Genomic DNA, 27622 nt, shown 5'->3' with positions numbered 1-27622 from the left:
AGCCTTCATTAAATGTTTTATGGCTGGTTGTTTAGAATGAGTCATAGGCTCCACAGTAACTTGGTTTTGATGCTTCTGTGCTCCTATTATATTTTGTACAGTAAATGCCTGCGAGCCAGATACATATAAGTTCATGGGTAGGGCACCAAAGCACCTACTATACTTAGGGGCATATTTATATGCCATTTGCACCAAATGTGCCACCTTGTCTTACGCAAATTCAGCACAAAACTAACTCCATATTTATAGCTTGATGTGAGACTTGTCTAACGTCAAATATTGGAGTTTGCACCATTTTTTAGATGCGTGAACCTACCTTGCGTCAATGAGATGCAAGCTAGGTGTTTCCATCTAAAAAATTGTGCTAACCCCATAGCACAGTGGTCTCCAAACTTTTTAATACCGTGCCCCCCAGCTAAAAAATAAAAATCATTGAGCCCCCCCTCAGAATTTTTCACAATTATTTTATAAAGATGGCAATGTTTAAATATGTTTAAACATATTTAAACATTGCAGTTAAGTACTGTTGCCTTTTTAAAAATGCAATAACGTGCTTCTGCCTTAAACAAAGGTCTGTTATCTGTACAATGCTTCTTTTGGCCAGAGTCTGGTGCCCCCCCCGGGATCACTTGAGGCCCCCCTAGGGGGGCCCGCCCCCCAGTTTGAAGACCTCTGCCATAGCCCCATATTTATTCTCCGTCCTAAAATGACGCATGGGTGGGAGGAGGGGCTAAATAGTGGTGCAAAGCTTGCTTTGCACCATTATTTAATGACTGGGTCAGACGAGGCGTTAAGGGACCTAAGGAACCCATTTACATGGTTAAATAGCATGGAATGGGTCCACAGGTGCCCTCCTCAAGCCCCAAGACCACCCCCACACACCAGAGGGACCCCATCTCAGGTAATTAGGGTAAGTATAGGTAAGTATATATTTTTTTAATTAAAGTGCCATTGGGGGCCCAACTTGGGCCCCCCTGCATGGCACAGGGTGCAATGGCCATGCCCAGGGGACACTGGTCCCCTCTTCTGGCCATTGGGGTAGTGGGCATGACTCCTGTCTTTTCTAAGACAGGAGTCATGTGGTATGGATGGTTTTGAGTCCGAAAATGACACTAGGCTGGTTAGAGTCATCTTTTCTTACTCTAACCAGCCTAGCATCATTTTTTGGTGAAAAAGCCCCTTCTCCCATACCGCCAGCCTCACCCGGCTAACGTAATTTTTTTTTTTAATGCTAGCCCACCCTTTGCTCCGGCTTGCGCCATTCCATAAATATCGCGCCCAGCTGGTGCTCAGGAATGGCACAAGACGATGCTAAACTTTTTGGTGCAAACCTGCATTAGTCCCTTCCAGGTGGCCCACACTGCATCTGTGATCTGGGAACCGGGTTCTCCTGCCCGTAACAGCCAGGGGATTCCCTTGTGGACTGAACAACACACCTGGCAGAGAAGAAATGTGTGCTGCACTGTCCCACTTCTCTTGGAAAAGAGTGATCTCTGTGCGCTATGCTACTGAGACGGGGGGCAGTCCTCCATGCTCCCTGGGCCACACACCCTGGTAACCAGAGGAGGTAGAAGACAAAGAGCGCCTGCCATGTTGGGTGCAGTGCTCTTCATGTACTCGGCCAGCAGGGAAAAGTGAGGTGCTCTCCCTGCATCAGGTAGCATAATGGTGAAGAATGAATCACTCCCCCAGACTCTATATGTAGAGATGAGCTGAATCCGTAAAGTGCCCACCAGGCACTAATCTCCACCAATGAAGTAGAAAGAAGAATTGCTCACCATGCACAGGAGAAACCAGGGGCCATTAATAGAGCCCCCAAAAGAACACTTCAAGGGGGGCACAAAGCAGGCAGTGGTGTGAGGCAGTCCAGCACAGCAAAGCCAGCAGCTCCAATGGCGTTCTCCCCTAATAGCAAGGCAGCACTTTGGCAGTCCAGTATCAGGGTACAAGTGGCAGAAGAACAACATGCCGAAAAGAAACTCAGTTGAGTCCTTTGTGCCACCCACCAGGCAGCAGGGCAATGACAGAGCAGTCCAGATGAGTCCTTTGTGCAGTCCAGCAGTCCTTCCAACTGGGTTCAGTCCCAGTTCCAAATGTGTTCTCCAAATCATGGGGCCAGAATCCCTGTACTTATACTCCAGAAGTGCCTTTGTTCAGGGGTAACTTCAAAAGAGCCCTTTCAAGCGAAGCACAACACCCTTTCAACCTAGCCCTGTCTCCAGACATCATTAGTGGGTTATTAGCCCATTGTGTGAGGTCAGGACACAGCCTATTCACATGTAAGGTGTGAACAACCCTCCCTCTCCCCAGCTCAGGATGAACCCCAGTATGCAGATGCCTCTCCTGTCACTCCCAGCCCTTCCTTTGTTATGGCTGTCTGGAAAGTATGCACCAAGTGAAGCTGTCACTCTGCCCCAGACGTGGACTGGAGTCAGGATAGAAAGCACTAGAGTTTAAAGCACAGATAAATGCACACTTTCTAAAAGTGGCATTTCCAAAAGAGTAATGTAAAATCCACCTACACCAGTAAGCAGGATTTCTCACTACCATTCCAAACATATTAAACATGCCCACTCTACTCCTCACAGATCAGAAATTAACACTTAGACATATATAATGGAATTCCCAATGCAACCCTATGAGAGGAGTAGCACTCACTGTAGTGAAAAATGAAATAGGCTGTTCCTTACTACTAGGACATGTAAAACATAGAACTGTATGTCCTACCTTTTGCATACACAGCACCCTGCCCATAAGGCTATCTAGGGCCTACCTTAGGGGTGACAGGTGTAGGAAAAAGAAAGTTTAGGATTTGGCAAGTAGTTTGACTTACCAAGTCAATGTGGCAGGACACAGAGCACGCAGGTGCTGCAGTGCAGGCCTGAAACAAGTTTGAAAGGCTAATTCTAGGGGTGGCAAAATCAGCACTGCAGGCCCACTAGTAGCATTTAATTTACAGACCCTGGGTATATGGTTTACCACTTTACAAGGAACTTACAGGTAAAATAAATAAGCCAAACAGGTATAAGCCAGTTATACCAAGTTTGAGGGGAGGAGGGCATGCACTTTAGCCCTGACTAGCAGTGGTAAAGTGCCCCAAGTCCTAAAGATAACAAAAAGAGGGTCAGAAAAATAGGAGGAGAAAGGCAAAACGTTTGGGGATAACCCTGCTGAAAGGGCCGTTTCCAACAATATATTAGTAAGGGCCATATTCAACACTTTATTAGAAAAAGGTGCTCCTTTGACTGTCCTGAATTTCTGCTCCTGAGGAATGGATCTAAAATGTATTTCAAAGCAATTTCTTGATTAAGAGTAAGAGTGATTTTAGGCCTATCTTTCCCAAGCACAGATGCAACCTGCTGTAGGCCTCAATTCTGAATGTGTCAGAGTGACTAGGAGTCTTAGACACCCTTGTTGACCAAGCGATGAAATAATATTCAACAGGCATACAGCTGAGAGACCAGTGGAGACTTGCACCACTTGTGGCAAACCACTTGCTTCTCTTTTCCAGAGGATCTTAGTCCATAAGGTTCCTATGAGACTAGGGCCAAGACTTACAAAGGTTTTGTGTCATCTTTATGTTATTTTTTCAACACAAACCCGAAACAAAAACATTTTGGTGACACCAGCCAACACAAATTGATATTTGCGTTCTTTATTTAAGGAAAAGTAATGCAAACCACTGCTTTGAGTTACTTAGCCTCAAGGGGGCGTTATATGGGCGGTGCATAGGCACTCCCATGCAACCACCCATGCTTTTTGATGAAAAACTCTACCTATTAACATTAGTAAATAATGTTGATAATGCCAGACACACTCTGGCCCGCCACGTAATACCCATTTCTACCCTGTGGCATAATTTTACTGGAGGCTCCAAAGACACTCTAATGAGGCCCTCTTATTCAGAATGAGTATGGAGTGCATCCAAGTGTGTCCTCCAAATGTATGAATAACCTTTCAATCTCCAGGTAACTGGATTATCTCAATTATATTAGACATAGAATGATTAGATCCATATAGCCATCTGTTCCAACGATTTTTCATAATCAATTTTAATAATCAATTAGATGAGTTCAAACGGGTTGTTGTGTGTTCCAAGGTTCAATTTAATGTTGTTGCGTAGCCACTTGGCTTAAATCCACACAAAGCTATTGTCCAGCATTTCATGACATAGCCTAGCTTTCCATAACATAGCCAACACGTGTTTCGCCCCTTACTGTTGGCCTAGGGCTTTCAAAAGGGTACATGGAGGAAAAAGATAGGGACGGCACTTGTAACCAAGTCATCTTAAATTTGACCATAAAGCATGCAATTAAAAATTGTAGAAGATGAGGAGAACCTAAATGTCATATCCAGGAAGTTCACCACGTGAAAAAAGAAATACACAGGAAGACAGGAAAATCAAGGAGCTGTCCTCTCCATCATGTGTGTTAAACAAGATATAGAAGATGGCGAGAGTCCAAGTGTTATATCACACAATGTCATAAGAAATCTTCACTAAGGTTACTACTGTGAAGAAAAAATTTGTTTATATTAAGTTTAAATTACCGTTGTGCATAGCATTGGTAAGTATAGTGAAATACCTCAGGCACTCAAGTATAAATTTACCTTTGTAATCATATACAATCAGATATTAGGGATAACACTCCAAATTTGTCAATGTGTTCACTGTTGCTGAAACTGGAATTAGACATACAGGGGGTCATTCAGACCCCGGCGGGCGGCGGGAGCCGCCCGCCTGGAGGGAACCGCCATATGGCCGCTCCGCGGTCGAAAGACCACGGAGGCCATTCTGGCTTTCCCGCTGGGCTGGCGGGCGACCGCCAGAAGGCCGCCCACCAGCCCAGCGGGAAACCCCTTCCCACGAGGAAGCCGGCTCTGAATGGAGCCGGCGGAGTGGGAAGGTGCGACGGGTGCAGTTGCACCCATCGCGAATTTCAGTGTCTGCTGAGCAGACACTGAAATTCTTTGTGGGGCCCTCTTACGGGGGCCCCTGCAGTGCCCATGCCATTGGCATGGGCACTGCAGGGGCCCCCAGGGGCCCCACGACACCCCATACCGCCATCCTGTTCCTGGCGGGCGAACTGCCAGGAACAGGATGGCGGTATGGGGTGTAGGAATCCCCATGGCGGCGCAGCAAGCTGCGCCGCCATGGAGGATTCCTGAGGGCATCGGAAAACCGGCGGGAGACCACCGGTTTTCCTGTTCTGACCGCAGCCAAACCGCCGCGGTCAGAATGCCCTGCGGGGCCCCGCCAGCCTGTTGGCGGTGCTCCCGCATCCCCGGCCCCGGCGGTCCTTGACCGCCGGGGTCGGAATGACCCCCACTATGTTTTCACATCTCTACATTTGTGGTTGATTATTTGGCAAAGTACAGAAGTAACCGGTTACCATCATTTTACAGCTGTGCTGCCATAGTTAAAGAACCCCTTGATTTAAACAAGTCTTGAAGCTACTGTCTTGCCCGACAGGAATTAAATATACAATGCTTTCATGTCTACACAGATCTGATTGACTATTTGGCAAAGTACAAAGTTAATGAGCTACCATCATTTTACATCTGGGCTGCAGTAGTTAAAATACACCTCGTGAAAAACGAGTCTCAAAACTACTGTCTTGCAGGATAAGTGTCACACCCTTTTTATCATTTGTCTAACTGCAAGAAGTGTTAGTCAATGATGAAATTTTTTCTAGCTTACGCAACAAGAATTTTCAATTTTATTAAGGACACCGAGGCCAGGATTATGCTTCTTTTTCTATGCTTTATTCTTTCCAGGAGCCAATAAAAGAAAGATTATTAAAACACTACACTTCCTAATAAACCCCATTTCAATCACATGACCAACCATAGAGAAGGACCTCTATATATGTTACTGACTGCAGAACACTTCCTCTTTCTTTGCTCCAAAAAAGAGACAGTTAACAAAGAACTCTCCACATAAATCCATAATTTGAACAATAGTAATAACTTTAGCTCCAACAAGAACTCCTAGGGAAACTAGGGGGTTATTCTAACTTTGGAGGAGGTGTTAATCCGTCCCAAAAGTGACGGAAAAGTGACGGATTTACCACCAGCCGTATTACGAGTCCATTATATCCTATGGAACTCGTAATACGGCTGGTGGTATATCGGTCACTTTACCGTCACTTTTGGGACGGATTAACACTCCTCCAAAGTTAGAATAACCCCCCTAGTCTCTGAACGTAGATCTGATTCCAAAACAGGAAACTGAGAGCAACTGACCACCTTGGGGCTACTTTAAGAGAAAACCTGAAGCCATCAATCTTAGGTGGACTTGACCATCAGACCAAACCCAAACCACAATCCACTTCCTGACTGACCACATGTCAATCGCCGAAGAAGACAACCCTTCCAATCATGGATTTTTTCAGATCTTTTTCTGATTGTAACCTGGAAATTCAGAAAATTAAGAAGCCATAATATCCATAATGATGTAAACAACAGTAATTTAGGCAAAACTCATATTGAAATACAGCGCAATACAGGGTGGGTTAACAATATACCATCTAATACACAAGAAGATCCAGTACTTAACTTATAGGAAGAATTGGAACACGCTTTTGGGTGGAATAATCCTTGCCTCTGTGTTCTTAATAGAATTGAAAATTCTTGTTGCGTGAACTAGAAAGTTTTCATTCTATGTCAGGACCGCAGGCTCTGATTATGCTTGTTTAAAGCTGAGCCACCACCACTGAAGCGATATCCACAATGGGTTTGTAATAGAAAGATTTAAACGTCGATTCCGTCGACCAGTCAGACGCCTTCATAATGTCCTCCAATCTGGCTCCGAAAGTAATGAATTTAGATGGATCCTCAGACTGAATGTGCTCCAAAAATGGAGATGCCAGTTTCAGCTTTGGAGAGAAGCCATCGCATCCATCTAGCCATAGTGGCAGCCGCCACAGGGTTAAAAGGTTTCTGAAGAGCAATGAGCACCTGCCCTCCAGGATCTCTCCTGAATTCACTTATAGCAGCTTCATAAGCTTTTAAACATTGAACCACACACAACGAGTTATGAGGAAATGCTGGGTGACAAACCATTCTGATATTAGTTTTAGTCTGTCTAGAAATAGAGAAGGAAGCCCTTTCTGGAGAAAATATTCTGCCAGCCAAATCAAATTCTCTGACATCTGCAACTCTTTTACAGGATATCAGGCGCAAAAGCATTGTCAGTTCTCTGAGAGAGGTATTTATTCTCCGGCCACTTCTGTAGCAATGACAAAACCACAAAAATGTCCCAAAGGGCAGAATATTGGGCCTGAGGTGGCTTAGAAAAACGAATGACCCTCATAGGTTTACACAAAACTAGGGGTTCCCATGTTGGTCTGCCTGCAGCGGGTAAGTGACCTGCTGAAATAGCTGAACAATAGTTGTTAATTGATCGATAGGCAAGCCAGAGGCCACCAATGAAGCCAGAATATTAATCACCAGATTGACATCCACGTTAATGGGATCAGAATCCCATCTGAACACCAATGCACCTATCTTCTCCAAGCAAAGGCATATCATTTATGGGTGCCTGATGCCCATGCCTGATTAATATAGAAGGAAGTGTGTGAAGAAAAGCCTGGCATTTGCCAACAAGTCCTAAAATTCTCCATGCTACTACGTGTAACCAGCCCGGCAAAATCAATGGGTGAGGATTCACCAACAGGTCCAGTAACAACTTGCTCCGAACCGGTATCAGATATGGGAAACCGCAAGATAGTTCAGGAGCTGCAGGGAACCATAGTTGTGCTCTCTAGAGAGGAGTCACCAAGATTATTTTCCCTCGCTGCCGACGTACTTGCGCCAGAACTCTTGGGATTAAATTGAAAGGCGGGAAAGCATAACCCAGATGGTTGGACCAATCCTGAAGAAATGCATCCATGACCGTCGCCTTTGGATCTGGTCTCCAACTGAAATTCCTTGGTAATTGGTGATTCAGAAGAGAGGCAAATAAGTCCATTGAGCATGGACCCCACCACTGATCGATCCAGTGAAACACTTGTGGATGCAGCTTCGTTGCAATGCTCAAGTAATCTGGAATTCCAGTCCGCCACTGAGTTCTTCTCTCCCGGAAGATATTCCTCAATCACTGAAATACAGTGCCAAAGAGAAAAATGCCCAAAATGCTTGGCAGTCTCCGCCAGTAGCCATGATTTCGTATCATCCAGTGTGTTGTCTTATCTGACTGCCGCGATGTTGTCCATCCACAGTAGAATGCAACAATCAGCCCGAATGGGTGAAAGGCTCTTGATCGCAAAGAGCCCGCCAGCAGCTCCAGACAATTTATGTGGAGGTGGAGCTCCTTCTCTGACCAATGACCCCCTGCAGTCAGGGATCCACAATGGGTCCCCCAGCCCCATCTGCTGGCATCCGACTCGAGAACAACATACGGCGAGCTACCAAAAATCACCCTGCAGTTCCAGGCATCCATGTGTTCGAGTCACCAGGTCATCTCTGTTCTGTCCTCCTCTGATATGGGAATTTGTTCTGAAGACAATCCCTTTTGGAGGTGAGAAATTTTGAGTCTCTGAAGAACTCTATAGTGGAGCTGACCCAGGAATATAGCTTGGATAGATGACGTCAGAAGCCCCACCATCCGTGCCAAGGTCCTTAGTGAAATAGACTGTTTGCTCAGAAGGAGTTGTAATTCCTTCTTTATGTTGCGCACCTTCTGTGCCCAAAGGATCAACGGAGACCTCACCGAGTCTAACTGGAAACCCAGGAATTTCATAGACTGAATTATGCACAACTTGACCTGGTTGATCAGAAACTTCAGGTCCGGAAGCAACTGAACAGTCCAAGACTGGTGCAGGGTGAGCACCGCTGGATCCTGTGCCATGAGGATCAGATCATTGAGGTAAACAATCAACCTCACCCGAGCGCGAAGGGACTCCACCACTGGTCTCATCAGTTTGGTGAAGAACCATGGGGCTGACGAGAGTCCGAAAGGGGTGACCTGGAACTCGAAACATTGGTCGAACCAAAGGAACTGAAGAAATTGCCAATGAGGAGGAAAAATCAGAATTGTCAGATATGCATCTATTAGCTCCAAACAGACCATCCAATTCCCCTCTTGCAAAATATCTCTAAGAAGGTGGATCCCTTCCATCTTGAAATGCCTGTAAACTACCCAGACATTGAATTCCCTTAGGGTTAAGATGAGGTGAGATCCCCCTCCTTTCTTGTCCACCAAGAAGATGGGACTGATGAACAAACCCCCCCCCGCCCCACGGGTGAGGGAAAGAATGACATATTGCCCCTTTGGACAGAAGAGATTGTAGCTTGTCTGAAATAACTTCTTGGTCTCGTCGGGAACATGGAGTTGGGAGGGCTGAGTTACCTGAGTGGGGAAGTGTTAGAACTCGAGCTTGAAGCCCTGAACCGTCTCTAGGACCCACAGGTCTTTGGTTATCTTCTGCCAATTCGAAAGAAACAAGCATATTCTGCCCCCCCCCAAAGTTACCTCTGAATAAAGAAAAATTCTCACCTGAAGAGGAGGAATCTTGAAAGGTTCCTTGCTGACCTCTGCCTTAGCTTCTGCGGAAGCGTTGATGTTCTCCCCGATAGCAGGTGGGATAGAAGGTGGATTCAGTAGTTTGTCCCTGGTCATAACCACGTCTGTAGGATGAGGGATCACATTGGAGGCCCTGATAGTAGAATCTGCCTGACGATCGGCTTTGCATTCATCCGGCCCACTACAAAAGAGTGTTGCAAAGCACCTTATTCAATGACTATTGTGCTTTGTCCATTGAATTGAACGTGGCTGCAAACTTGGAAAGGTCTTTAATAAAGGGAGCTCCAAGCAGAAGTCTCTGCCCCACAGGGCCTGCCTCTGAGGAAGCTAGATCATTTAGCTATGGATCGATCCTCATCAAAAAGGAGTGTCGGCGTTCTGTAGAAATCACCACATTGGCATTTCCCTGGAGGACAGAGGATGCACGATTTCATCAGGATTAAAACTTAGGACCTTGGACGCTTTAGCGACTTGATCCTGAGGCTTGTCTGCTCGTTTCCGTTTACTCAGGCCTAGGCGATCTTCTTGATTGGAATCTGATTTGACGACGGATGAGGCACCTGAATCTGTATTGTCGGAGGGGTCCCCTGCATCATGCCAGTTCTGGGTCTGTGAGGCACTATAGGCATGGTCCCCACTGTCTGTCGCCAACAGTCGTTCAAAGATGTCAGAATGGGGCCATTTCTTTGCTTTTGTTTTACCCTCAGAAGGGTTACCTTGGTCAGTTTGGGGCTCGTCAGAAGGCGCAAGAGGGGGTAATCAGCCTTTCTGGCGAGTGAAGCTCTCAAAATGGTGGGTAAGGGGACCTAATACTTTCGCCAAGGCTTTATTTACTGATAACTAGACACTATTGTCCAAGGCCCCCACAAGACCCTCTTCCAAAGAAGGAGCGTCCTCACCAAAATATTCATCCTCTTCATAGGTGTATGACTGAGCTATATCCAATCAAGCGAGGGTCCCAAGGGGACTGCGATTCAATAATGTAGCCAAGGGCCACAATCAGGGGAGTGCACAACCCCAGAAGGTGGTAATACTGGTTGATAGAACATGGAGGGAGCCACTTGCAGCACTCCAGGCAGAGCCTATGCAATTATTACAACCCTGTGTAAACCAGATTACAACAGGGCGTGAGGAAGCAGTAAGAGCACCATGGATGCTATTGGGCTTGTGTATTTATTTGCACAATCGCTTTTCTCTCTCCCTGGCCCTTTAAGGGAAATTCTGCCTCAGGGAAGGAAGATTATCCGGCTCCGATCGTTGCCACATGTGAATGACGCGTGCAGCGATCAAACCGAGCGTGTGCGTGCTCTCAGTCCCTATGTGGGACTAGAAATAGGACTGCTGTAGCATACATGGCTGGAGTCCGCTCCTGCTCCCTCTCTAGAAGAACGACTGGGCTCCGGTGTGCAGGGGAAGCAAGTCAGGTTAAATGATACAACACAGCGTTAGTGCAACAGTGATAAGCAGCTCGTGAAGCATGTTCGCCTTGCAAAATAATTAAACAGAAGAAGGTGAAGGCACTTAACTGGTTGTGGGAGCAACAAAGAAAGAGGAAGTGTTCTGCAATCAGTAACATATATAGAGTTCCTTCTCTATGGTTTTTCATGTGATTGAAATGGGGTTAATTGGGATTTATTGGGAAGTGTAGTGTTTGAATAGATTAAAGCATAGAAGGAGGAGCATAATCAGAGCCTCCGGTCCTGACACAGAATTATTTGGTATTGCCCTGACTGTCCGCTTGTCAGGCTCTTTGTTTTAGTGTCTAACTCACATGTGCTATGTCTACAAAAACCAATTGCAATTTAACGTCTATAGATTGCTTCTTCAAAATAGTGGCATAATGATCATGGTTTAGTCTGTGATAGAAGTAAATCCTATTCTAAAATGCTCCTGTATGGCCCCCTTACCGGGCAATATGCATTTACAAGCACCCTGCTGTATTTCTTGCTACACTTGGGGCTCCACACTGTGACCATGTCTAAATATGCCCAGTTCCGCAATTCTTAGTCCCTCGTTACCTTCTTATACTCCTGTTTGTGTGATCCTAAGTATGTGCCATGTTGGAGTGGTAATTTTGTTATGAATAAAGGGCTTAACCTTCTAATGGTGTCTACCCAAACCACACATACTTTAGCACTCTTTGTATTAAATAAAAAAGTGCCTCGCGGCTAGAGGATAATGCTCTGTTACTTCTCTTACGTTGATTACACCATACTTATAATTATTAACTTCTTGGAGTTACAGATCTGTTTACAATCACTATCCTTGTACTTGGCGTAAGTGCTTTGTGGCTGTGAGGTAATGCTTTATTGTTGATCTTTCCAGTCATATAGTCAGGGGTGGCTCCTTCGCAATGGCGAAGGAACGTCCCCTCCCCGGTTAAGACAGGAGATGAAAGATAAAATGAAATTTCATTATCGTTTTATGTTTCACCTGCTGGCTCAGCCAGCAACATGTGAATGGAGGGGCGGAGCTGGGCCACAGGAGGTGGGGGAGGAGACAGTGCACCTAAGTGAGCATGTGTGTTTGGCCGGCCGTCTCAACTATTTAACAGCCGTGTTGGAGAAACCGCACATACCCCAGGTTTGTCTCTGAGCGGCAGTCAAAGCCAGAACCAGTATTGCTTGGGAGACTGTGCTAAAGTCCCAGTGAATGCTGGAACACCACATTGAGGGAAGAGGAGCAACGCAGCAGGAGATTGTGGCAGCAAAAGGTAAATTTTTTATTTATTACTCCCCCCCACTCATCCCTGTGCCTCCCCTTCCTGCCCCTCCCCATGAGATCTGCGACAGCTGCCGCTACTTAAAGGTGCCAATAAGTCAAACCTAGGTAGTAATTATAAGTATGGGCCCAGTCATTTAGCCCCGTCCTAAGGACATTAATTGCCTTGCCTTTTGCAACAATTTTGCACATTATTGTTAATAATTATATGTGAAATAACGGTATGTTTATACCTTTTAAACATATGCATTATAATTCACCTTCTTGTCCAATTTTTCTTAATTAGCTACATGCCCTCAGAGAAATAAAGTACGTCTCACAGTCAGGGAATGTTCACTTATAGTCTTCGTATTACAGGTCACCAAAAGGGTTGAGGGTGGCAAGTTTAAACAAGCTCAGTTAATGTTACCATTCAAACACATCCCCTCACTTTTACTAGATTAGTTAGTGTAAACGCATGGATCTCACTTATGCCAGTAATTCAAACCAATCTTTTTATCCGACACCCAGAGTGCATTCATCTTAATTTGTATAAAACTAAACAACCTCACACAGAGCTTATTGTTGTGTCTCAACTTGTCACGTGCTTTCCTCGCTGAAATTGCCACATTCAGTTCGGAAGACTTAAGAAAAATGATTTGACCAGCTAGTGGGGATTGGAGGCTAAAGATAATATGGCGATATGGGAGAAAATAGATCTATAATAAGTAGAAAGGAAGACAGTAGGACCAAAATGCTTGCAATAGTCAATGTCTGCAGTTAAAAGTATTTTTTATATTTATGTAGGGTAACTATACTTTTCATCGACTCCTGGGATTCCCTCTCTACCACCTGGCAAAAGTGTCTCTCATCTCTCCATAGCCCCTCCCTTACATACGTTTCATTTGTTTTAAAGAGCTGGTAACAGTTAGCTTTATTAATCCACTCAGCTGTCCACATAAAATACAGATCTGTTCTTTGCAGCAGGCATATTAACCCTCTGCACTACTTCATTGAGAATCAAAACTGCCAATAGACAAAACGCCATGGTCTCTGTCAAGAATATTAATCACAAGAGTTATCTTCACATTTTTATTCCTGTCGGAAAACTGGATGCACAAGGAACTCTGCAGCAAGTACTTTTGAATCATAGGTTATTGCTCAATACAGCACCCCCCTGAGGACAGTGCCCCCTTCCAGGTCAGCACACAGTATAGTTGCACCAGTAGTATTGCCCTAAAGCCAGCCCTGCTAACACACATGTAATGTAGAATACACACCATGTGGGTAGATACCGTAGTGTGAGGACGAGTAGTGGGTCATTTCGTAGAGCTCATCTTAGCACTGAGATTCTAAACACAGGCCAGCTTAATTTGTATTTATGTACTTAATTGCAATTTTATGTTTCACGACCCATCTTGACATCAACGAGGCCACCAACAAGTTCAACTCCTGCATGGAATCCCTTATTGGCAACTGCACACCACTGATGAGCAAATGTTCCAGGCCAAAACCTCTAGGTCCTGGTTCTCTAAAGAGCTTTATGAAGAATGAAAGCTTATCAGAAAATACATGAAAGGATGGAGAAAAGCACCATCCTTCCTCAGTATGGTTAAACTTTTCATAGCAAGAAAACAATACAAAGACCAAATCCTCAGAGCCAAATACTCCCATATTAGAGCTCTTGTGAATTCTGCAAAGAGTAGACCAAAGTGCCTGATCAAGGTTATTGCCCAGTCGACTAACCCAGTGATCACTTCAGCTCCCAAGCCATCCGTGTCTTGTTGCAATGACTTCATGGATTTCTTTGATAAAAAAGTTAGAGACATCAATATTTCACTTTCCATTAACGACTCCTTTGAAACAGTTGAATCTCTACTGTGCAAATCAATACAACCATGGTCATCATTCTCTCCAATCACCAAGCAGGACCTACTATGAACTATCTCCATAGTAAAACCCTCTAACCACTTTTCCAGGATCTATCAGCAAATCTCTTGCCACACACCTACTTCCCATATGGACCACCTTGGTCAATTCCTTTCTTAATCAGGACCTCTTCCCTGAACAACTAAAAATGGCTCAAATCACTCAACTCTTAAAAAAAAAAACTCTGGATCCAGAGAACTTGAACCACTATCGCCCAGTCTCCACACTCCCATTTTTAGGCAAAGTCATAGAAAGCTGCTTAGAATACCAACTAGCTCTCACACATCCAAACAAACAACCTCCTAGACCAGTGATACTGGCATCAATGCAGCCCTCAGTCACATCACAGACCAAACGTTTTGGCCCCTGGGAAAATGTTTGTGAGTACCTATGTTCTAGACACTCTTCAATCAGGTTTCCGCCAGGGTCACAGTACAGAAACTGCAATCCTCCAGATAGCTGACGATTCCCTTAGAGTCCTCAACTTCGGCAACTCCTGCCTTCTGGCCCTCCAGGATTTATCCGCCGCATACCACGTTGTCAACCATCATGACTCCTTTGTATTCTCGTACTACACATGGGATGTGGAGGAACGGTCCTCAACTAGTTTCCCTCTTACCTATCCAACCATTCCCAAATTGTGAAAATGGGCAACTCATTCTCAAGACCAGTCAGCATTCACCATGGTGTCCCCCAAGGTTCGATCCTCTCCCCAACCCTCTACCTAGAACCTCTATGTTTGATGCTCAGAAACTCAGGGACTCTCTTCCACCTCTATGCCGATGATACCCAAATATACATGAAAATCTCATCATCAGAGGATGCTGCCCTGCTTTCAAATACACTCTCAATTATTCAAAACTGGATGTCTACCCACCATTTAAAACTCAACTCAACTAAAACAGAATTCCTTTTGATCTCACTTCAGAAAGCAAAAATGATTTACAAGAATGGATGGCCAACCTTCCCGCCTTCTTTGGCCACTATACCATTGTCATGAGTACCGGATCACTCGGAATCACACTGAACAATCATCTGAATTTCCACAGTCAATTAGCATCCATGGCCAAATGCACACAACATCAGCTTAGGCAGCTTTGGGGCATCAGACAAATGATTCCGGTATAAGACCTTCAAACAGTGGTTCAGTCTCTCGTTCTCTCTAAATAAGACTATGGAATTGCCCGTGTCTCAGGCATTCCCAAAGTTCACCTAGACATTCTGAGAGCAACACTGCATGTCACCATGTGTCGTTGTAAGTCTCAAGACATTTCCCCTGCCTCGCTAACCCTCCAATGGCTCCCCACTGAAGAGTGGGCCCAATTCAAAACAACTTGGATCACCCACAGAGCGCAACACTCCTCCTCACCCTCCTATCTAAATGAGAAACTGAAACTTTCCGGAGCAAATAGGGGTCCCAGAAATGCTCAATCCCTGCTCCTGGAACCCCCACCTTCAGGCGAGAACGATACATGAATCAGTCCTTCTTGGGCAGCTCCAGTAGAATCCGGAACTCTCTGCCTCCCTCACTCCATCTAACCACCTGCCTAGCAGCCTTCAAAAAGACATCAAGCTCCTTTTATTTGATAGACATCTTGATTAATTCGCCCTCGACCAGACTTATTTACTTTCTCCAGTGCATCATGATCTACTTCATTTTAACTGTTCATGCCCTCCGCCCTATTGTAGTAACTGTCTCCTTTGGTAATTCCTGTATACGTACCTTGATGTAAACGTCCGAGTTCTTTTAATATTAATGTAACCTAGTATTCTGTGTGTTGTAAAGCGTTCTCATGCCTTCGGGCCATGTCCGCGCTATATAAAATTGCAAAAATAAAATAAAATAATATAGCTTGAACTTGACCAGGAAGTACTGGAGCGCTTTACCTGAGCACCAGTTACATTACACAAGGACACATTCATGTTTTTTAGGCCCAGAGAGATTACATGATTCGCAGGGTGTTGTGCTGGAGCAGAGACTAGTCTGGTTCCCCAGTTCCAAAGAGGGCTGCTCTGGCCACACCGCCACATCCTCGCCTGTTTGTAGGAGGTGGACTGAAAACAAAGGACTGGCTGTGATCCGACGTTTTCATTTATGGATGGAACCTAGCGCCTTGAGACCCGCACGGGTGAGTAGCGCGCTTTATAAATGTTAATGATTTGATTTGATGGATGCAGACAGGCGACCTTATAACAGCCGATGAGAAGGACAAAAGGGAGTGGGACAGTTATTAAAAGTATCAAGAGAGTAAGAACAGAACAAGAGCATTTTCTTTTATTTTCTGAAGAGCTTCATTGGTAAAAAGACTTACTGCTGTAACAATATTGAACTCTTTCCAATAATTAAGTAACAAATTATTATAGTTGTTTTATTTAATGATTTGTTACCTAAAAACAGTTTAATAGATAGTTTAAAAACACTGCCGGCGGGATGGCAATATTTATTTTGTTGTCAGTGAATTCTCTTTTGTATTAGACAGATTGTATTGTTCAGCTTTCAGTGCATTTGTCAGTTCTTCCACATCAGAAATAGGAAATTAGTTTCATAGCAACTCTAGGAAAAAGAGATAATTTGCAGTTTGCTGTGGAAGGAATTTCTGGTCAGTATGTTTGAGTGCAGGTCTCCAAGTATGCCAGTATAAAAGTCAGACTCCTGGCCTCCTGTGCACCTGCAGTGACATCATTATAAAAATATATACCATAAACACTTCCTCAAAAGTCTACCTTTTTAGACACTTGCACATCCTAGTGGCTGCTAATCCCTATGTATAGTAGGATGACGTCAACTATTTCATAACACTCAAGACATTTATTGTAAGTTGCAATGTTGACTCATCCCTATACACCCGCCTTGGTATGTCTATCTAACATTTAGAAAACGAGCACAGGATATTGCGGAACCACTAGTAATGACTTCAGGAAATGTAGCTTCATAAAATAATTTAAATGCCTGTGCACCTGACTCCAGAGGAACCTCTAGTAACAACTTGGGCAACTGCAGTTTCCTGCAGTGTATATATATATATATATATATATATATATATATATATATATATATATATATATATGTATGTGTGCTGCGCATGAGTTTAGAGACATGAACATCAATTTCAATCATACATCGGTTTAAATCATACAATTATAAGGCATGGTTTGCCTTTTGACTTTGTGGACACCTGCAAACATGTATGTTTGTTATAATTCACAAACTCTGTATCAGACCCTTTCTCACACTGGAAATGATTGGAGTATGTCCCCTTCTAGGATGGGAAGGGGGACACATCACACCAAGACTTAGGGCGGATTCAGGAGAAGGGCTTATTCTGTAAAAACAAATGTGTTCCCATGGGGAAAATAGAAAGTGCATTTGCACAACAGGCTTTAATCCACCGTGCTTACATCTATGATAGAATTCTGCACATAGGAAATAGGAGCCCTTTGGCTGCCCCGTGACATTCCATGTATTATGCCTGGTCAATGGAAACTTGCACAGCTTACCAGGTGTCTTGGTGTTGATTCTGAATTTAAAAAAAATAAAAGTACATTTAGCAGGGATGCAAATCTCTGCATGCACTTTTATGATTTGTTTTGTAAATCAACCCCTTTATATTTACAACTTTTAGCCACAAAGAGATTTAGGGCCTCATTATGAGTTTGGCAGGTGGCGGAGGCTGACCGCCAAACTCGTTGGGTCGGAAGACCGCCAGTTCGGTTTTCTGCCAGCTGGCCCTGTTATGAGTTTCCACTGGGCCAGTGGGAAACTACCCACAACATTGACCCCGGCTCGTAATTGAGCCGGCGGCAATGTTACAGTGCATCAGGTGTGACAGCACCCGTCGTGCTTTTCACTGCCTGTAATTCAGGCAGTGAAAAGCGCAATGGGGCTGTCCATGGGGACCCCTGCACTGCCTATGACAAGTGAATGGACAGTGCAGGGGCCCCCGGCACCCTATCTCCGCCAGCTTTTGCATGGTGGTGGAACCGCCATGCAAAAGCTGGTGGACACAGGATTCGTAATCTCCAGGGCTGCGCTGCTTGCAGAGCTGCCCTGGCAGATTAAGACCGCTGACACCACCAGGCCATCGGCCGGCAATAATGTGGCTGTCGGATTGCTGCATTGGCAGTTGTCCGACCGCCACCGCGAGTCCTAGGACTCGTAATGAGGGCCTAAGTGATTTGTGTTTCCCCAGACTCACAGTATTTTGAGTCGAGTGACACCCCTAGGTTACAAAGTTAGCCACGTAGCCGTAAAACCACATATAGCCTAAAAATGGTGACATAGTCCTAGGGAAGAACCAAGAAAGTCCAGAGAACCTGGGATGGAATAGGCATGACCCATCTTAGGTGTCAGGAAGATGCAATGGTAGTCATGGAATGCTGCAGCTGTTTCTGGGATGAATTCTGAGAGACTTTTTAACTCATAAATCTCAGTTATTCCAGAAAATGAATGGTTTACATGGGATACACAAAGCCTAAAATGGCCAAGTTTCAAAGGCAACAATGAAAATCTAAATTACACAAAGGTAATTTATGGAAGAACTGCATAAAAGTTCCATACTTAGGATATATGTAAGGATGGTTGGATTTTTGAAGGGGTTTACGCAAGAAAAAAGGAGTGGGAGAGGTGTAATTGGAGACATACAGAGCAAATATTTTGAACATCTATAATGTACTAGAGTTTGGAGGCACTCACCATACACTTAAACTAGTTTTTATTTTTAATTTACATTTGAATAGACCTGGAAAACCTTGTTTGAAAAGCTTTGAAGGGTCCCAGTTAGTTACAAATTCTCAAGTTGTGAACTTTGAATAGGATGACTGAAAATAAAAAATAAAAAAAACCTTTCTAGATTTGTTAACTAATAAATAATGTATGGAAAATGTAAATTACACATTTGCGGGAGTACATAAATAGATGTCCGTTGCTGTTGTCTGATCCGGTAAAACAGCTTATTGGACTAATGCATTTGTTGTAGAAATCTGTACAGAGACTCAGGGCGGCTACTCCATTAGGGCGGTGGAGAGTTGCCCCCCACCAGCAGCGGCAGCTGCAAACCTTTACAAAGAAACAATAATAAACAATGTTTATTATGGCTCCCTTATAAAGGAGCAGGGCCACAGGGGTTACAAGGAGTGAGGGGGGTGCACAGCACTCCCCCTCAGAGCGCAAGTGTGTTTGGCCGGCTGTCTGGGGCCGGCCAAACACACATGCGCAGTAGGCTCTCTCAGCCCAGCAACCTAGTTGCACCGGCTCCCAGTCTGCCTGGGAGCTCTCTGACTGAGCGCTCCCAGCAAATCCTGATGCTTCTCTGAGCAGCATCAGGATTGGCCGCAGGGCAGGCTGGGAGCCTGTGCCTGCCTGCAGCGACAGAGGAGAGAAGCAGCGTGACGGAGGACGTAAGTGTTTGTATATTTTATTTTTTTTATTTCATTTTTATTCCCACCGGATATCCCACCCTCCCTCACCCCTTCCGCACAGCACGAGCCGCGACTGTGGAGACTGAAGGCCACAGGTTAGAATCCTGGTGGACCTACCCAGCCTTTCATCCTTCTGGGGTTGATGAAATCCATACCATTGAGCTGGGTAATAATCTCCACTATTATCAGTGCCTAGAGAGAGACAAATGGTAGAGTGTGCTACATAGGTGTAGTAATTACTTATGTTTATTTTTTATGCAACTCACACAAAACCTAAATTAGGTATGTGTAGATTAGCTGTTAATGGACATCCTTCCGAATTATCTCAAAGTCATTGCTCAGGCAGGCGTATGTTCACTTATTATTATAATGAGCGTTGAAACTTTCTTCCAATATGGTCATGAATGAGATTCTTAATTTTCATTTGACGCATTTCAAAAACTTAATTACCTTTAATCAAATATTCGACTTAAATTAAGGTTTTATTTTCTTTCAGGACAGATCAGTGAAATGCCAAGGTAAGTTACAGGAATATTTTCTCAATTATTGTTACATTCCATGACGTTTTCAAAAGTCAGGTCTTGTCCAAGCTCAACTGACTATTTCACAACAGTGTGTTTCAAAGATTTCCTTACTGGTATTCAATGAACGTTTTACGAGTTCAGACATTACAAAATGAGTAATTCTCTTCCTGAATTGCAATCGAGTAACCCAATGCAAAAGAAGATTAAAATACAATTATATTTTTCGTTGTCCTAATGTTGCACTCTTTTAAAGAAGCAAACGATATTTCCATACGTGGAACAATGTCTACATCAGGTCTTGCAGTGGGATCAAAGGCAAATATGATATTATATTTTGGACAATGAATAATAATGTCCCTTTGATGTCTCGTCTGTCCTAAATGTTTTACCCTTCTCTGCCTCCATCCTTCCTCATGAATCCTGGGCCGCCATATTGCCTTGAGCAACCCTGCAGGCAGCAAACAGCAGCACCGCTGTTCCTGTCAGAGCCCCAGGGTTGGCCCATCCAATAGAGCGGAGGAGCTTCGCCCTGTTAAAAAAATGCCCCCAGAACTGAAAACTAAAATGGCAATAAAGTTTATTTATTACCATTTTACTTTTCAGCACCCCGTTCTAACCCGAGTATCAGCCGGGACGGGGCGATTGCTGCTGAGTGGCAGCAGCAGGAAGCTCTGCACTTTAGTTTAAAAGGAACATGTCCCTTTGGCTGGACATCTTGCGATGGCTAGCCTGACATGCACACTTTAAAATTCTCTAATCCAGCTGTCTTAAGACAGCTGGGTTAGAGAAAGTCCAGGTCTTATTATTGTACCCCCCCCCCCCCCCCAAGCCCTCCTACTGTAAATACAAGGAAGCCATCACTGCAGAACTCTGCCAGTGTGAACTAAAGTCAGAGGTCGAAGTGGGTGGGATCTGAGGGGCACAACATGTCCAAACATTTTTTAATTTAACAGAAACAGTTCTTTTACTTTTTGTTAAACAACAACCAACCACAGATGGTTAATGCCGATAGTTGTCTCATCTGAAGAGTAAGGAAGGGAATCTCTCATTCTGCAAAGCCAGGAATGAAAAGATGGCTAAACAAGAAACAAGCCTTTCCTGCTTGGGTGTTTACTGCCTGAAAAATGTAAATGTGTGCAGTATGTTAATCTGCAAACGTAGAGATTGGTGGAAGGGGTTTTAACTTTAATTGATAGCATTCACTTGAAACTTCATGAGGACAAAAATGTATTCTTTTTGAGCTGTATAATAAGGATGTTATTAGTTGGGCTGTGGAGTGCATACTTTTAATGGGCAGGTATTCAAAATGTTTGTACTAGGTACAGTCTGTGTATTACTAAAATCTATGTATTTGGAAGCACATTTTTTCTTATCTTAAACCTAAATTGTTTTGCACATTTTGTGGCACCCATCAGATATTGTGTGCAATACAACTTTAAACTAATGACTTTACCTATTGACAGTTCTTTCTGTCACAGTTTGGGACCTCACAGCACTAAAAATACACAACTCGCTATTCCCCACTGCATCAACTAGGATTTAATTTTGTGGCTCTCTGGTTACACATACAGACATGATCACATTAACCAACAGAGTTCTAATAATGCAAGATAGTATATCTCACTATGATTAGTTTAACTTGTATTCATTTAAAGTGTGCATTATTTTATATGCAGTTTCCTGAAGGTGAAAGACGTGCTTGTTAGACCTGACATCCTTTGTGTGGTTCCCCCCAACGCTTTGCCTTCAGACCTCCTGTTCTTGATGACTTATTTTTTGCTGATCTTAGGACTCTGTGCACTTCACCACTGCTAACCTTTGCTAGAAGGATTGAGCTCTCTGCTCACAACATGGTAACAACATTAGGTTATACCCAATTGGCATATCTAATTTACTTATAAGTCCCTAGTAAAGTGGACTACATGTACCTGGGACATGTAAATTAAATGTTACTAGTGGACCTATAGCGCTGACTGTGCCACCCACTTCAGTAGCCTTTCAAACATGGCTCACGCCTGTCCATGCAAGCCTGTGCATGCAGTTTTAACCTGCCATGTTGATGTGGCAAAAATAAACCTTTTGCGAGGCCCAAACCTTCCTTTTTAATACATATATGTCAACTCTAAGGTAGACTCCGGACAGCCCCAGGAGCAGAATGCAACATGTTTAATAAGCTGGGCATGTACTTTTACGTTTTACATGTCCTGATTGTGAAAAACTCTTAAATATGTTTTTCACTCCTGTAAGGACTATCTCCCCAATAGGATCACATTGGAGTTACTTTATTACATTTTATAAGTGTAATGTCCAAATGGGAAGAGATACATAGTTCATATTTGGTGTCTCTGGGATCCTAATTTAAAATTCTAATTCATGGTAAAGTCAGATTTCAATATACAATTCTGAAAATGCCCCTTTCAGAAAGTTGGCATTTTCCTGTCTTAGCCATTTGGTACTTGCAGCCTATCTATGGTCGCATGTATGCATATGAATGTGATATATGTGTATGGGTTAACTGAGAGACTGTGTCATATGTATTTGTGGCACAGGAAATACCTTTTGCCATATATGGCACCGTTACATGTATAACACAAACATACAACTATTTTTTTTAAGGGGAGAAATTTATAGTGCAAAATGTTCATAATGTGGAACATTGTTCTTCACTTTAAATTTATGCCCTTTAAAAACAATGACTGAATTTTTCAGGTATACATATGGCACGGTTTTCTACTGGCTACTGGGAGCAAGAGACTTGCTGCTTGTAAATGCAACACTTTGAAAAAAAAAATGAGAACATTAAAAGGATAAGTTAACTTAATCATAATGTAACTTTTCATTTTAATTTTCTCTATTTTAAAAGCATTGAGAAACTTCATTTTGTTCTCACCTCCAATATTGAGTTGACAAGGACTTTTACTTAAGAGTTAAATACCTCAGTGCTTCACTTCTTCACCCCTGTGCCCTGGTGGGTCATAAATCTGACTCCAGTACTACTCCTTATCAGGCCCTGCTATCTGAAGCCTGGTGATGATTGACTGGTTGGAGACACCTGATCTAGAACTAGGGCCATGAAGGCAGGGCATCTGTACACTTCAAGTGTATGACTCTAGAAGTTTCTCCCCACATCAAAGACACAACAGTGTATAAAAGAAGGTCCTCAGGCACCACCACTTCAGTGCACCTCTGGAATGTGGGTACTCTTCCAGGAAGAAGGACTGCCACTCTGCTGACTTGCATTCTGCTGGACTCCTGACTTGCTGTTTAGACCTGCTGCCTGTTGCCCTCTTGTCTGGGTGAGAAGGACTGGACCTACCCAGAACCCAGAGTGACATCAAGGGCTAGTTGATTGGGCTCCTGATCTGAAGCCTCAGGGACATAATGGGCTTCCAGCAACCTTCCATCTGCACTTGGACTCTGCCAACTGTGAGTCTACCCTGCCAAGTGGTGCCACTAAAGTCCTGGACCCTTGAAGTGGGCTTAAAGTGTTTTGCCAGCCTGTGTGGATCCATCAGAACAGACGCATCTCCTCCACTATGCAGCACAACCCTGAGCAGAACTGACACATCTCAGCTGCTGTGTGGACTGGACCCATCGCGAGGACTTGCATCGCTACTGCAGCCCGCAACAATTTTTAAACCCCCACTGCACCAGGCATCCTCAGAGCATGCCCTCACATCTCTCATTGATGCAGTCTCAATGAAGACACCAAGCTCTGCATCGCAGCCTTACAGCTCCTCGGAATCGGTACACCGCCCTGACTGCGCGCTGCATCCCTGACTCCAGATTTTACATCACAAGCCCCCCTCAATGGGATCTTCGACACTAATGCACCAGGAACTCGCACTGCAGCCTCACTGTTTCTCAAAAGCGACTTATTGCCTTGGATGTGCAACACATCTCTGAAACACACCCACACAGTGCTCAGCAAACCAGGATTAAAGTTACTCTGTTAAGCAGGCCTAAGTGGGTTGCTGTAGCTGGTCCACAATCCATCCTGGTCGGCCTGAACTTGTGACTTTTTCTCCTTCCAGTGTGACGAGATATCTTTATCTGGTGCTTTACACCTTTTAGCACTATTTTCTCTAAAAATTGTTGTTTTGGTCTTGTTTTATTTATTAAATTCAGCTCTATTTTTGTGGCCTGGTGTGGGATGTCTTGTGTGGTGCTTTCCTTGTTTTATTGTTTGAAATGCTGTACAAATACTTTACACGTGCTTCTAAGTTAAGCCTGACTTCCTTGTACCGAGCTACCAAGGAGTTGAGCACAGGTTAATTTGGGGTTACTTATGTCATAGCCTGATTGGGATTGTGGTTACTGCTTGACCAGGACTCACGCCCCAGACAACCAGTAACCAAATTTTTTAACAGTGCTTTATAGCCACACCGTTGACTCCGCACCCATGCTCACTGACCGCACTCCATAGCACTTGAGATAACAGTTCCCATACTATTTTGAATGTAATTCGACAGCTGCCTAGAGTGCCCACTGTTGGACTTGGAACTTTTTGCAGGGACATCCCCAATATTTTTGCCTCCTTCCTCCTAATTTTTCCGACCTGTTTTGTTGGCTTTAGCACTCAGGGTACTTTACCACTGCTAACCAGTGCTAAAGTGCATATGCTCTGTGTAAATTGTATTGTTGATTGGTTTTTCCATTATTTGTCATTTTTGATTTACTAGTAAGTCCCTAGTGAAGTGCACTAGAGGTGCCTAAGCCACGTAAATCAAATGCTACTAGTAGGCCTGCAGCACTGATTGTGCCACCCACATAAGTAGCCCTGGAAACATGTCTCAGACCTGCCACTGCAGTGTCTGTGTGTGCAGCTTAAACTGCCAATTCGACTTGGCAAGTGTACCCACTTGCCAGGCCTAAATCTTCCCTTTTTATACATGTAAGGCACCCCTGCGGTGTGCCCTGTGTAGCCCCATGGTCAGGGTGCAGTGCATGTTAAATGTGGGGCATGTACTGATGTGCTTTACAAGTCCTAACAGTGAAATACTGCCAAATTAGGTTTTCACTTTTGCAAGGCCAGTCTCTCTCTTAGGTTACCATGGGGGCTGCCTTTAAATATAATTAAAGTGCAGATTTGCTTTGGGAGCAGATAGAAATTTGTAGTTTTGGGTCTGTGAGCTCACAATTTAAAAATACATATTTTAGTGAAGTTGGTTTTTAGATTGTGTGTTTGAAAACGCCACTTTTAGAAAGTAGGCTTTTTCTTGCTTAAACCATTCTGTGACTGCCTGTTTGTGGATTCCCTGTGTGGGTCAGTTTGACAGTTGGGCTGTTCGCACCTCTCTCTAGACAGTGACACAAAGGGAGCTGTGGTGTAGCCTACATATCCTGATAAGCCACCTGTGATGGGAGGGAGGTAAGGAGTGGTCACTCACACCTGAAAGGGCTGTGCCTGCCCTCACACAATGCAGTCTCCAACCACCTTGGTGTGTGTCTGGGGCCTGGCCTTGGCAAGGCAGGATGAGAGACTTTTCTTTGAAGTTTGCCTACTTCAAAGGCAGAAAGGAGTATAAGTAGTGAACCCAAAACCCCTGAAAATTAGATCACTTCTGGAATCAAGAGGAACCTCTGCCAAGGAGAAGAGCTGAGAAGTGCTGTCCCTGCCTGTGACTGTGCTTTGTTGGGCTATCCTGCAGTTGCTGCTTCTGCCTGTGAAAGAGGACAAATACTGGACTTCGTTGTACATTCCTGATTGAGAAGAATCTCCAAGGGCTTGAACTGAGCTTGCCTCCTGTTGTTGAAGTCTCAGGGCCATTAAAGACTTCCCATGTCTCTCTGCTGAGACTTCTGCCCTGCCAAGTGGTGGCCTATCCAGTTCCTGGGCCCTTGAAAGGTGAAGTTGGCAGACAAGAAATGAAAATCCACGCACAGACCACCATGTTTGGAAATTTTCGACGCACCTTCCGTGACGTGGTTGATAAAAGACACGCCGCCGGCTTTGCAGCTGAAATCAAGGCTCCACCTGCATCGCGGCTGGAAGATTGACGCAACGTGGCTGGAGAAATGACACGCAGCACCTGCTAACAGAGGCTGATAACGATGCAAACCCCATGCAGCGCGGTTTCCTGATAACATGCAACCGCATCGTCCCTGGGTGTCAAAGCCAACCCAAATCTGAGCGGATCCAAGTTGCCCGTCCAGAAATCGACGCATCGCTCTCTTGCGAGGGAGAAAAGCAACACATCGCCGACCCGACTGGAGAAGGAAACGACGCAAGACCTCACTTGCGAGTAAGGAATCAACGCATCACTGATTTCTCCAGCTTTAGTTTTTTACGCTAACCAGGTACTTTGTGTTACAACAGCATTCCCACTGTTTTCTAAGGATTAAGGCCCTCATTACAACCTTGGCGGGCGGCGGAGGCCGCCCGCCAAGGTTGAACCGCCGAGCGGCCACCTATGCGGCCACAAACCCACTGGCCGCATTACAACATCCCCGCTGGGCCAGCGGGGATGTCGGCTGTAACATTGCAGCCGGCTCCTAATGGAGCCGGCGGTGTTGCGGCCGTGCGACGGGTGCAGCTGCACCCGTTGCGCAAAGCAGACAGTGAAAAGCAGGGTGGGGCTGTGTCTGGGGGCCCCTGCACTGCCCATGCCAAGTGCATGGGCAGTGCAGGGGCCCGAGGGGGCCCGCGACTCCAATTAATCCCCAGGGCAGCGCTGCCCTGGCGGATTATAACCGCCGGGACAACGATGGCGGGAAACCGCTGGTCCCAGCGGTGTGACCGCGGCGCTACCACCGCGGTTAAAATATGGCGATTTGTACTGCCAGCCTGTTGCCGGTATGATCGCCAAAACAACCCTGGTGGTCTTTGACCGCCAGGATTGTAATGAGGGTGTAAGACTCTTATTCTTTTAAAAATTCATATCTCGACTTGTGTATGTTGGATTTTTGTTGTTTAGGTCTTGTTTTGTTTAGATAAGTAGTACCTATTCTTCTAAACCAGCATTGTGTCATTTTGTAGTGTCTTCACTGTATTACTGTGTGTGTTGGTACAAATACTTTACACATTGTTTCTGAAGTTAAGCCTGCCTGCTCGTGCCAAGCTACCAAGGGGGTCAGCGGGGGTTAAATGAGTGTGATTCTCCTTTATCCTGACTAGAGTGAGGGTCCTTGCTTGGATGGGGGTAACCTGACTGCCAACCAAAGACCCCATTTCTAACACCCACACTCTGTTTCCCTGGAGATGAGAAAGGACTGCTGACAGACAACATGGGCAGGTAATTCTAGGCTACTGGCCAACTGATGCATAAGTGCTTCAGGGCCCTTTTTATGGGCGAGTGCAAAGCGCTTAGTCCATAAAGTAATCTCTCTTTGGGCTTCAAACCACGCCCAGGTCACATCAGTCTCTTTCATTGGTTCCTGGGCTTGCTCTCATTTGTGAAAGGCATGCATACGTCATGCCTTTTCCAGTGTTTAGCCCGCCTACACAGCACCGGTAAACTACTAGAAACATACGAGGCTCGATGTTTTAAGCCTGGTTTCTGGACTACTTTATCTGTTAATTTTTCCC

At 44.7% G+C, this 27622-nt stretch overlaps 1 protein-coding gene across 7 annotated transcripts in view; it reads left to right on the top strand.

Moving 5' to 3' along the window:
- LOC138261381 (V-set and immunoglobulin domain-containing protein 4-like) overlaps positions 1-27622 on the top strand; it is a 206715-nt gene that overhangs the window by 91044 nt on the left and 88049 nt on the right. For 5 of the 7 annotated variants that reach the window (XM_069210314.1, XM_069210339.1, XM_069210294.1 and 2 more), the window contains one exon: positions 20067-20088. The exons of 1 other annotated variant lie outside the window; for it this stretch is intronic. In XM_069210314.1, coding sequence (XP_069066415.1) covers positions 20067-20088 — 22 coding nt within the window. The remainder of the gene's footprint in view (positions 1-20066; positions 20089-27622) is intronic. One more of the 7 variants, XM_069210322.1, reaches the window with a different exon arrangement.

Source organism: Pleurodeles waltl, chromosome 2_1 (assembly GCF_031143425.1).
Source record: "Pleurodeles waltl isolate 20211129_DDA chromosome 2_1, aPleWal1.hap1.20221129, whole genome shotgun sequence".
NCBI classification, from domain to species: domain Eukaryota; kingdom Metazoa; phylum Chordata; class Amphibia; order Caudata; family Salamandridae; genus Pleurodeles; species Pleurodeles waltl.
The sequence above is the reverse complement of the archived record's forward strand: the minus strand, read 5'-3'. Positions and strand labels throughout refer to the sequence as shown.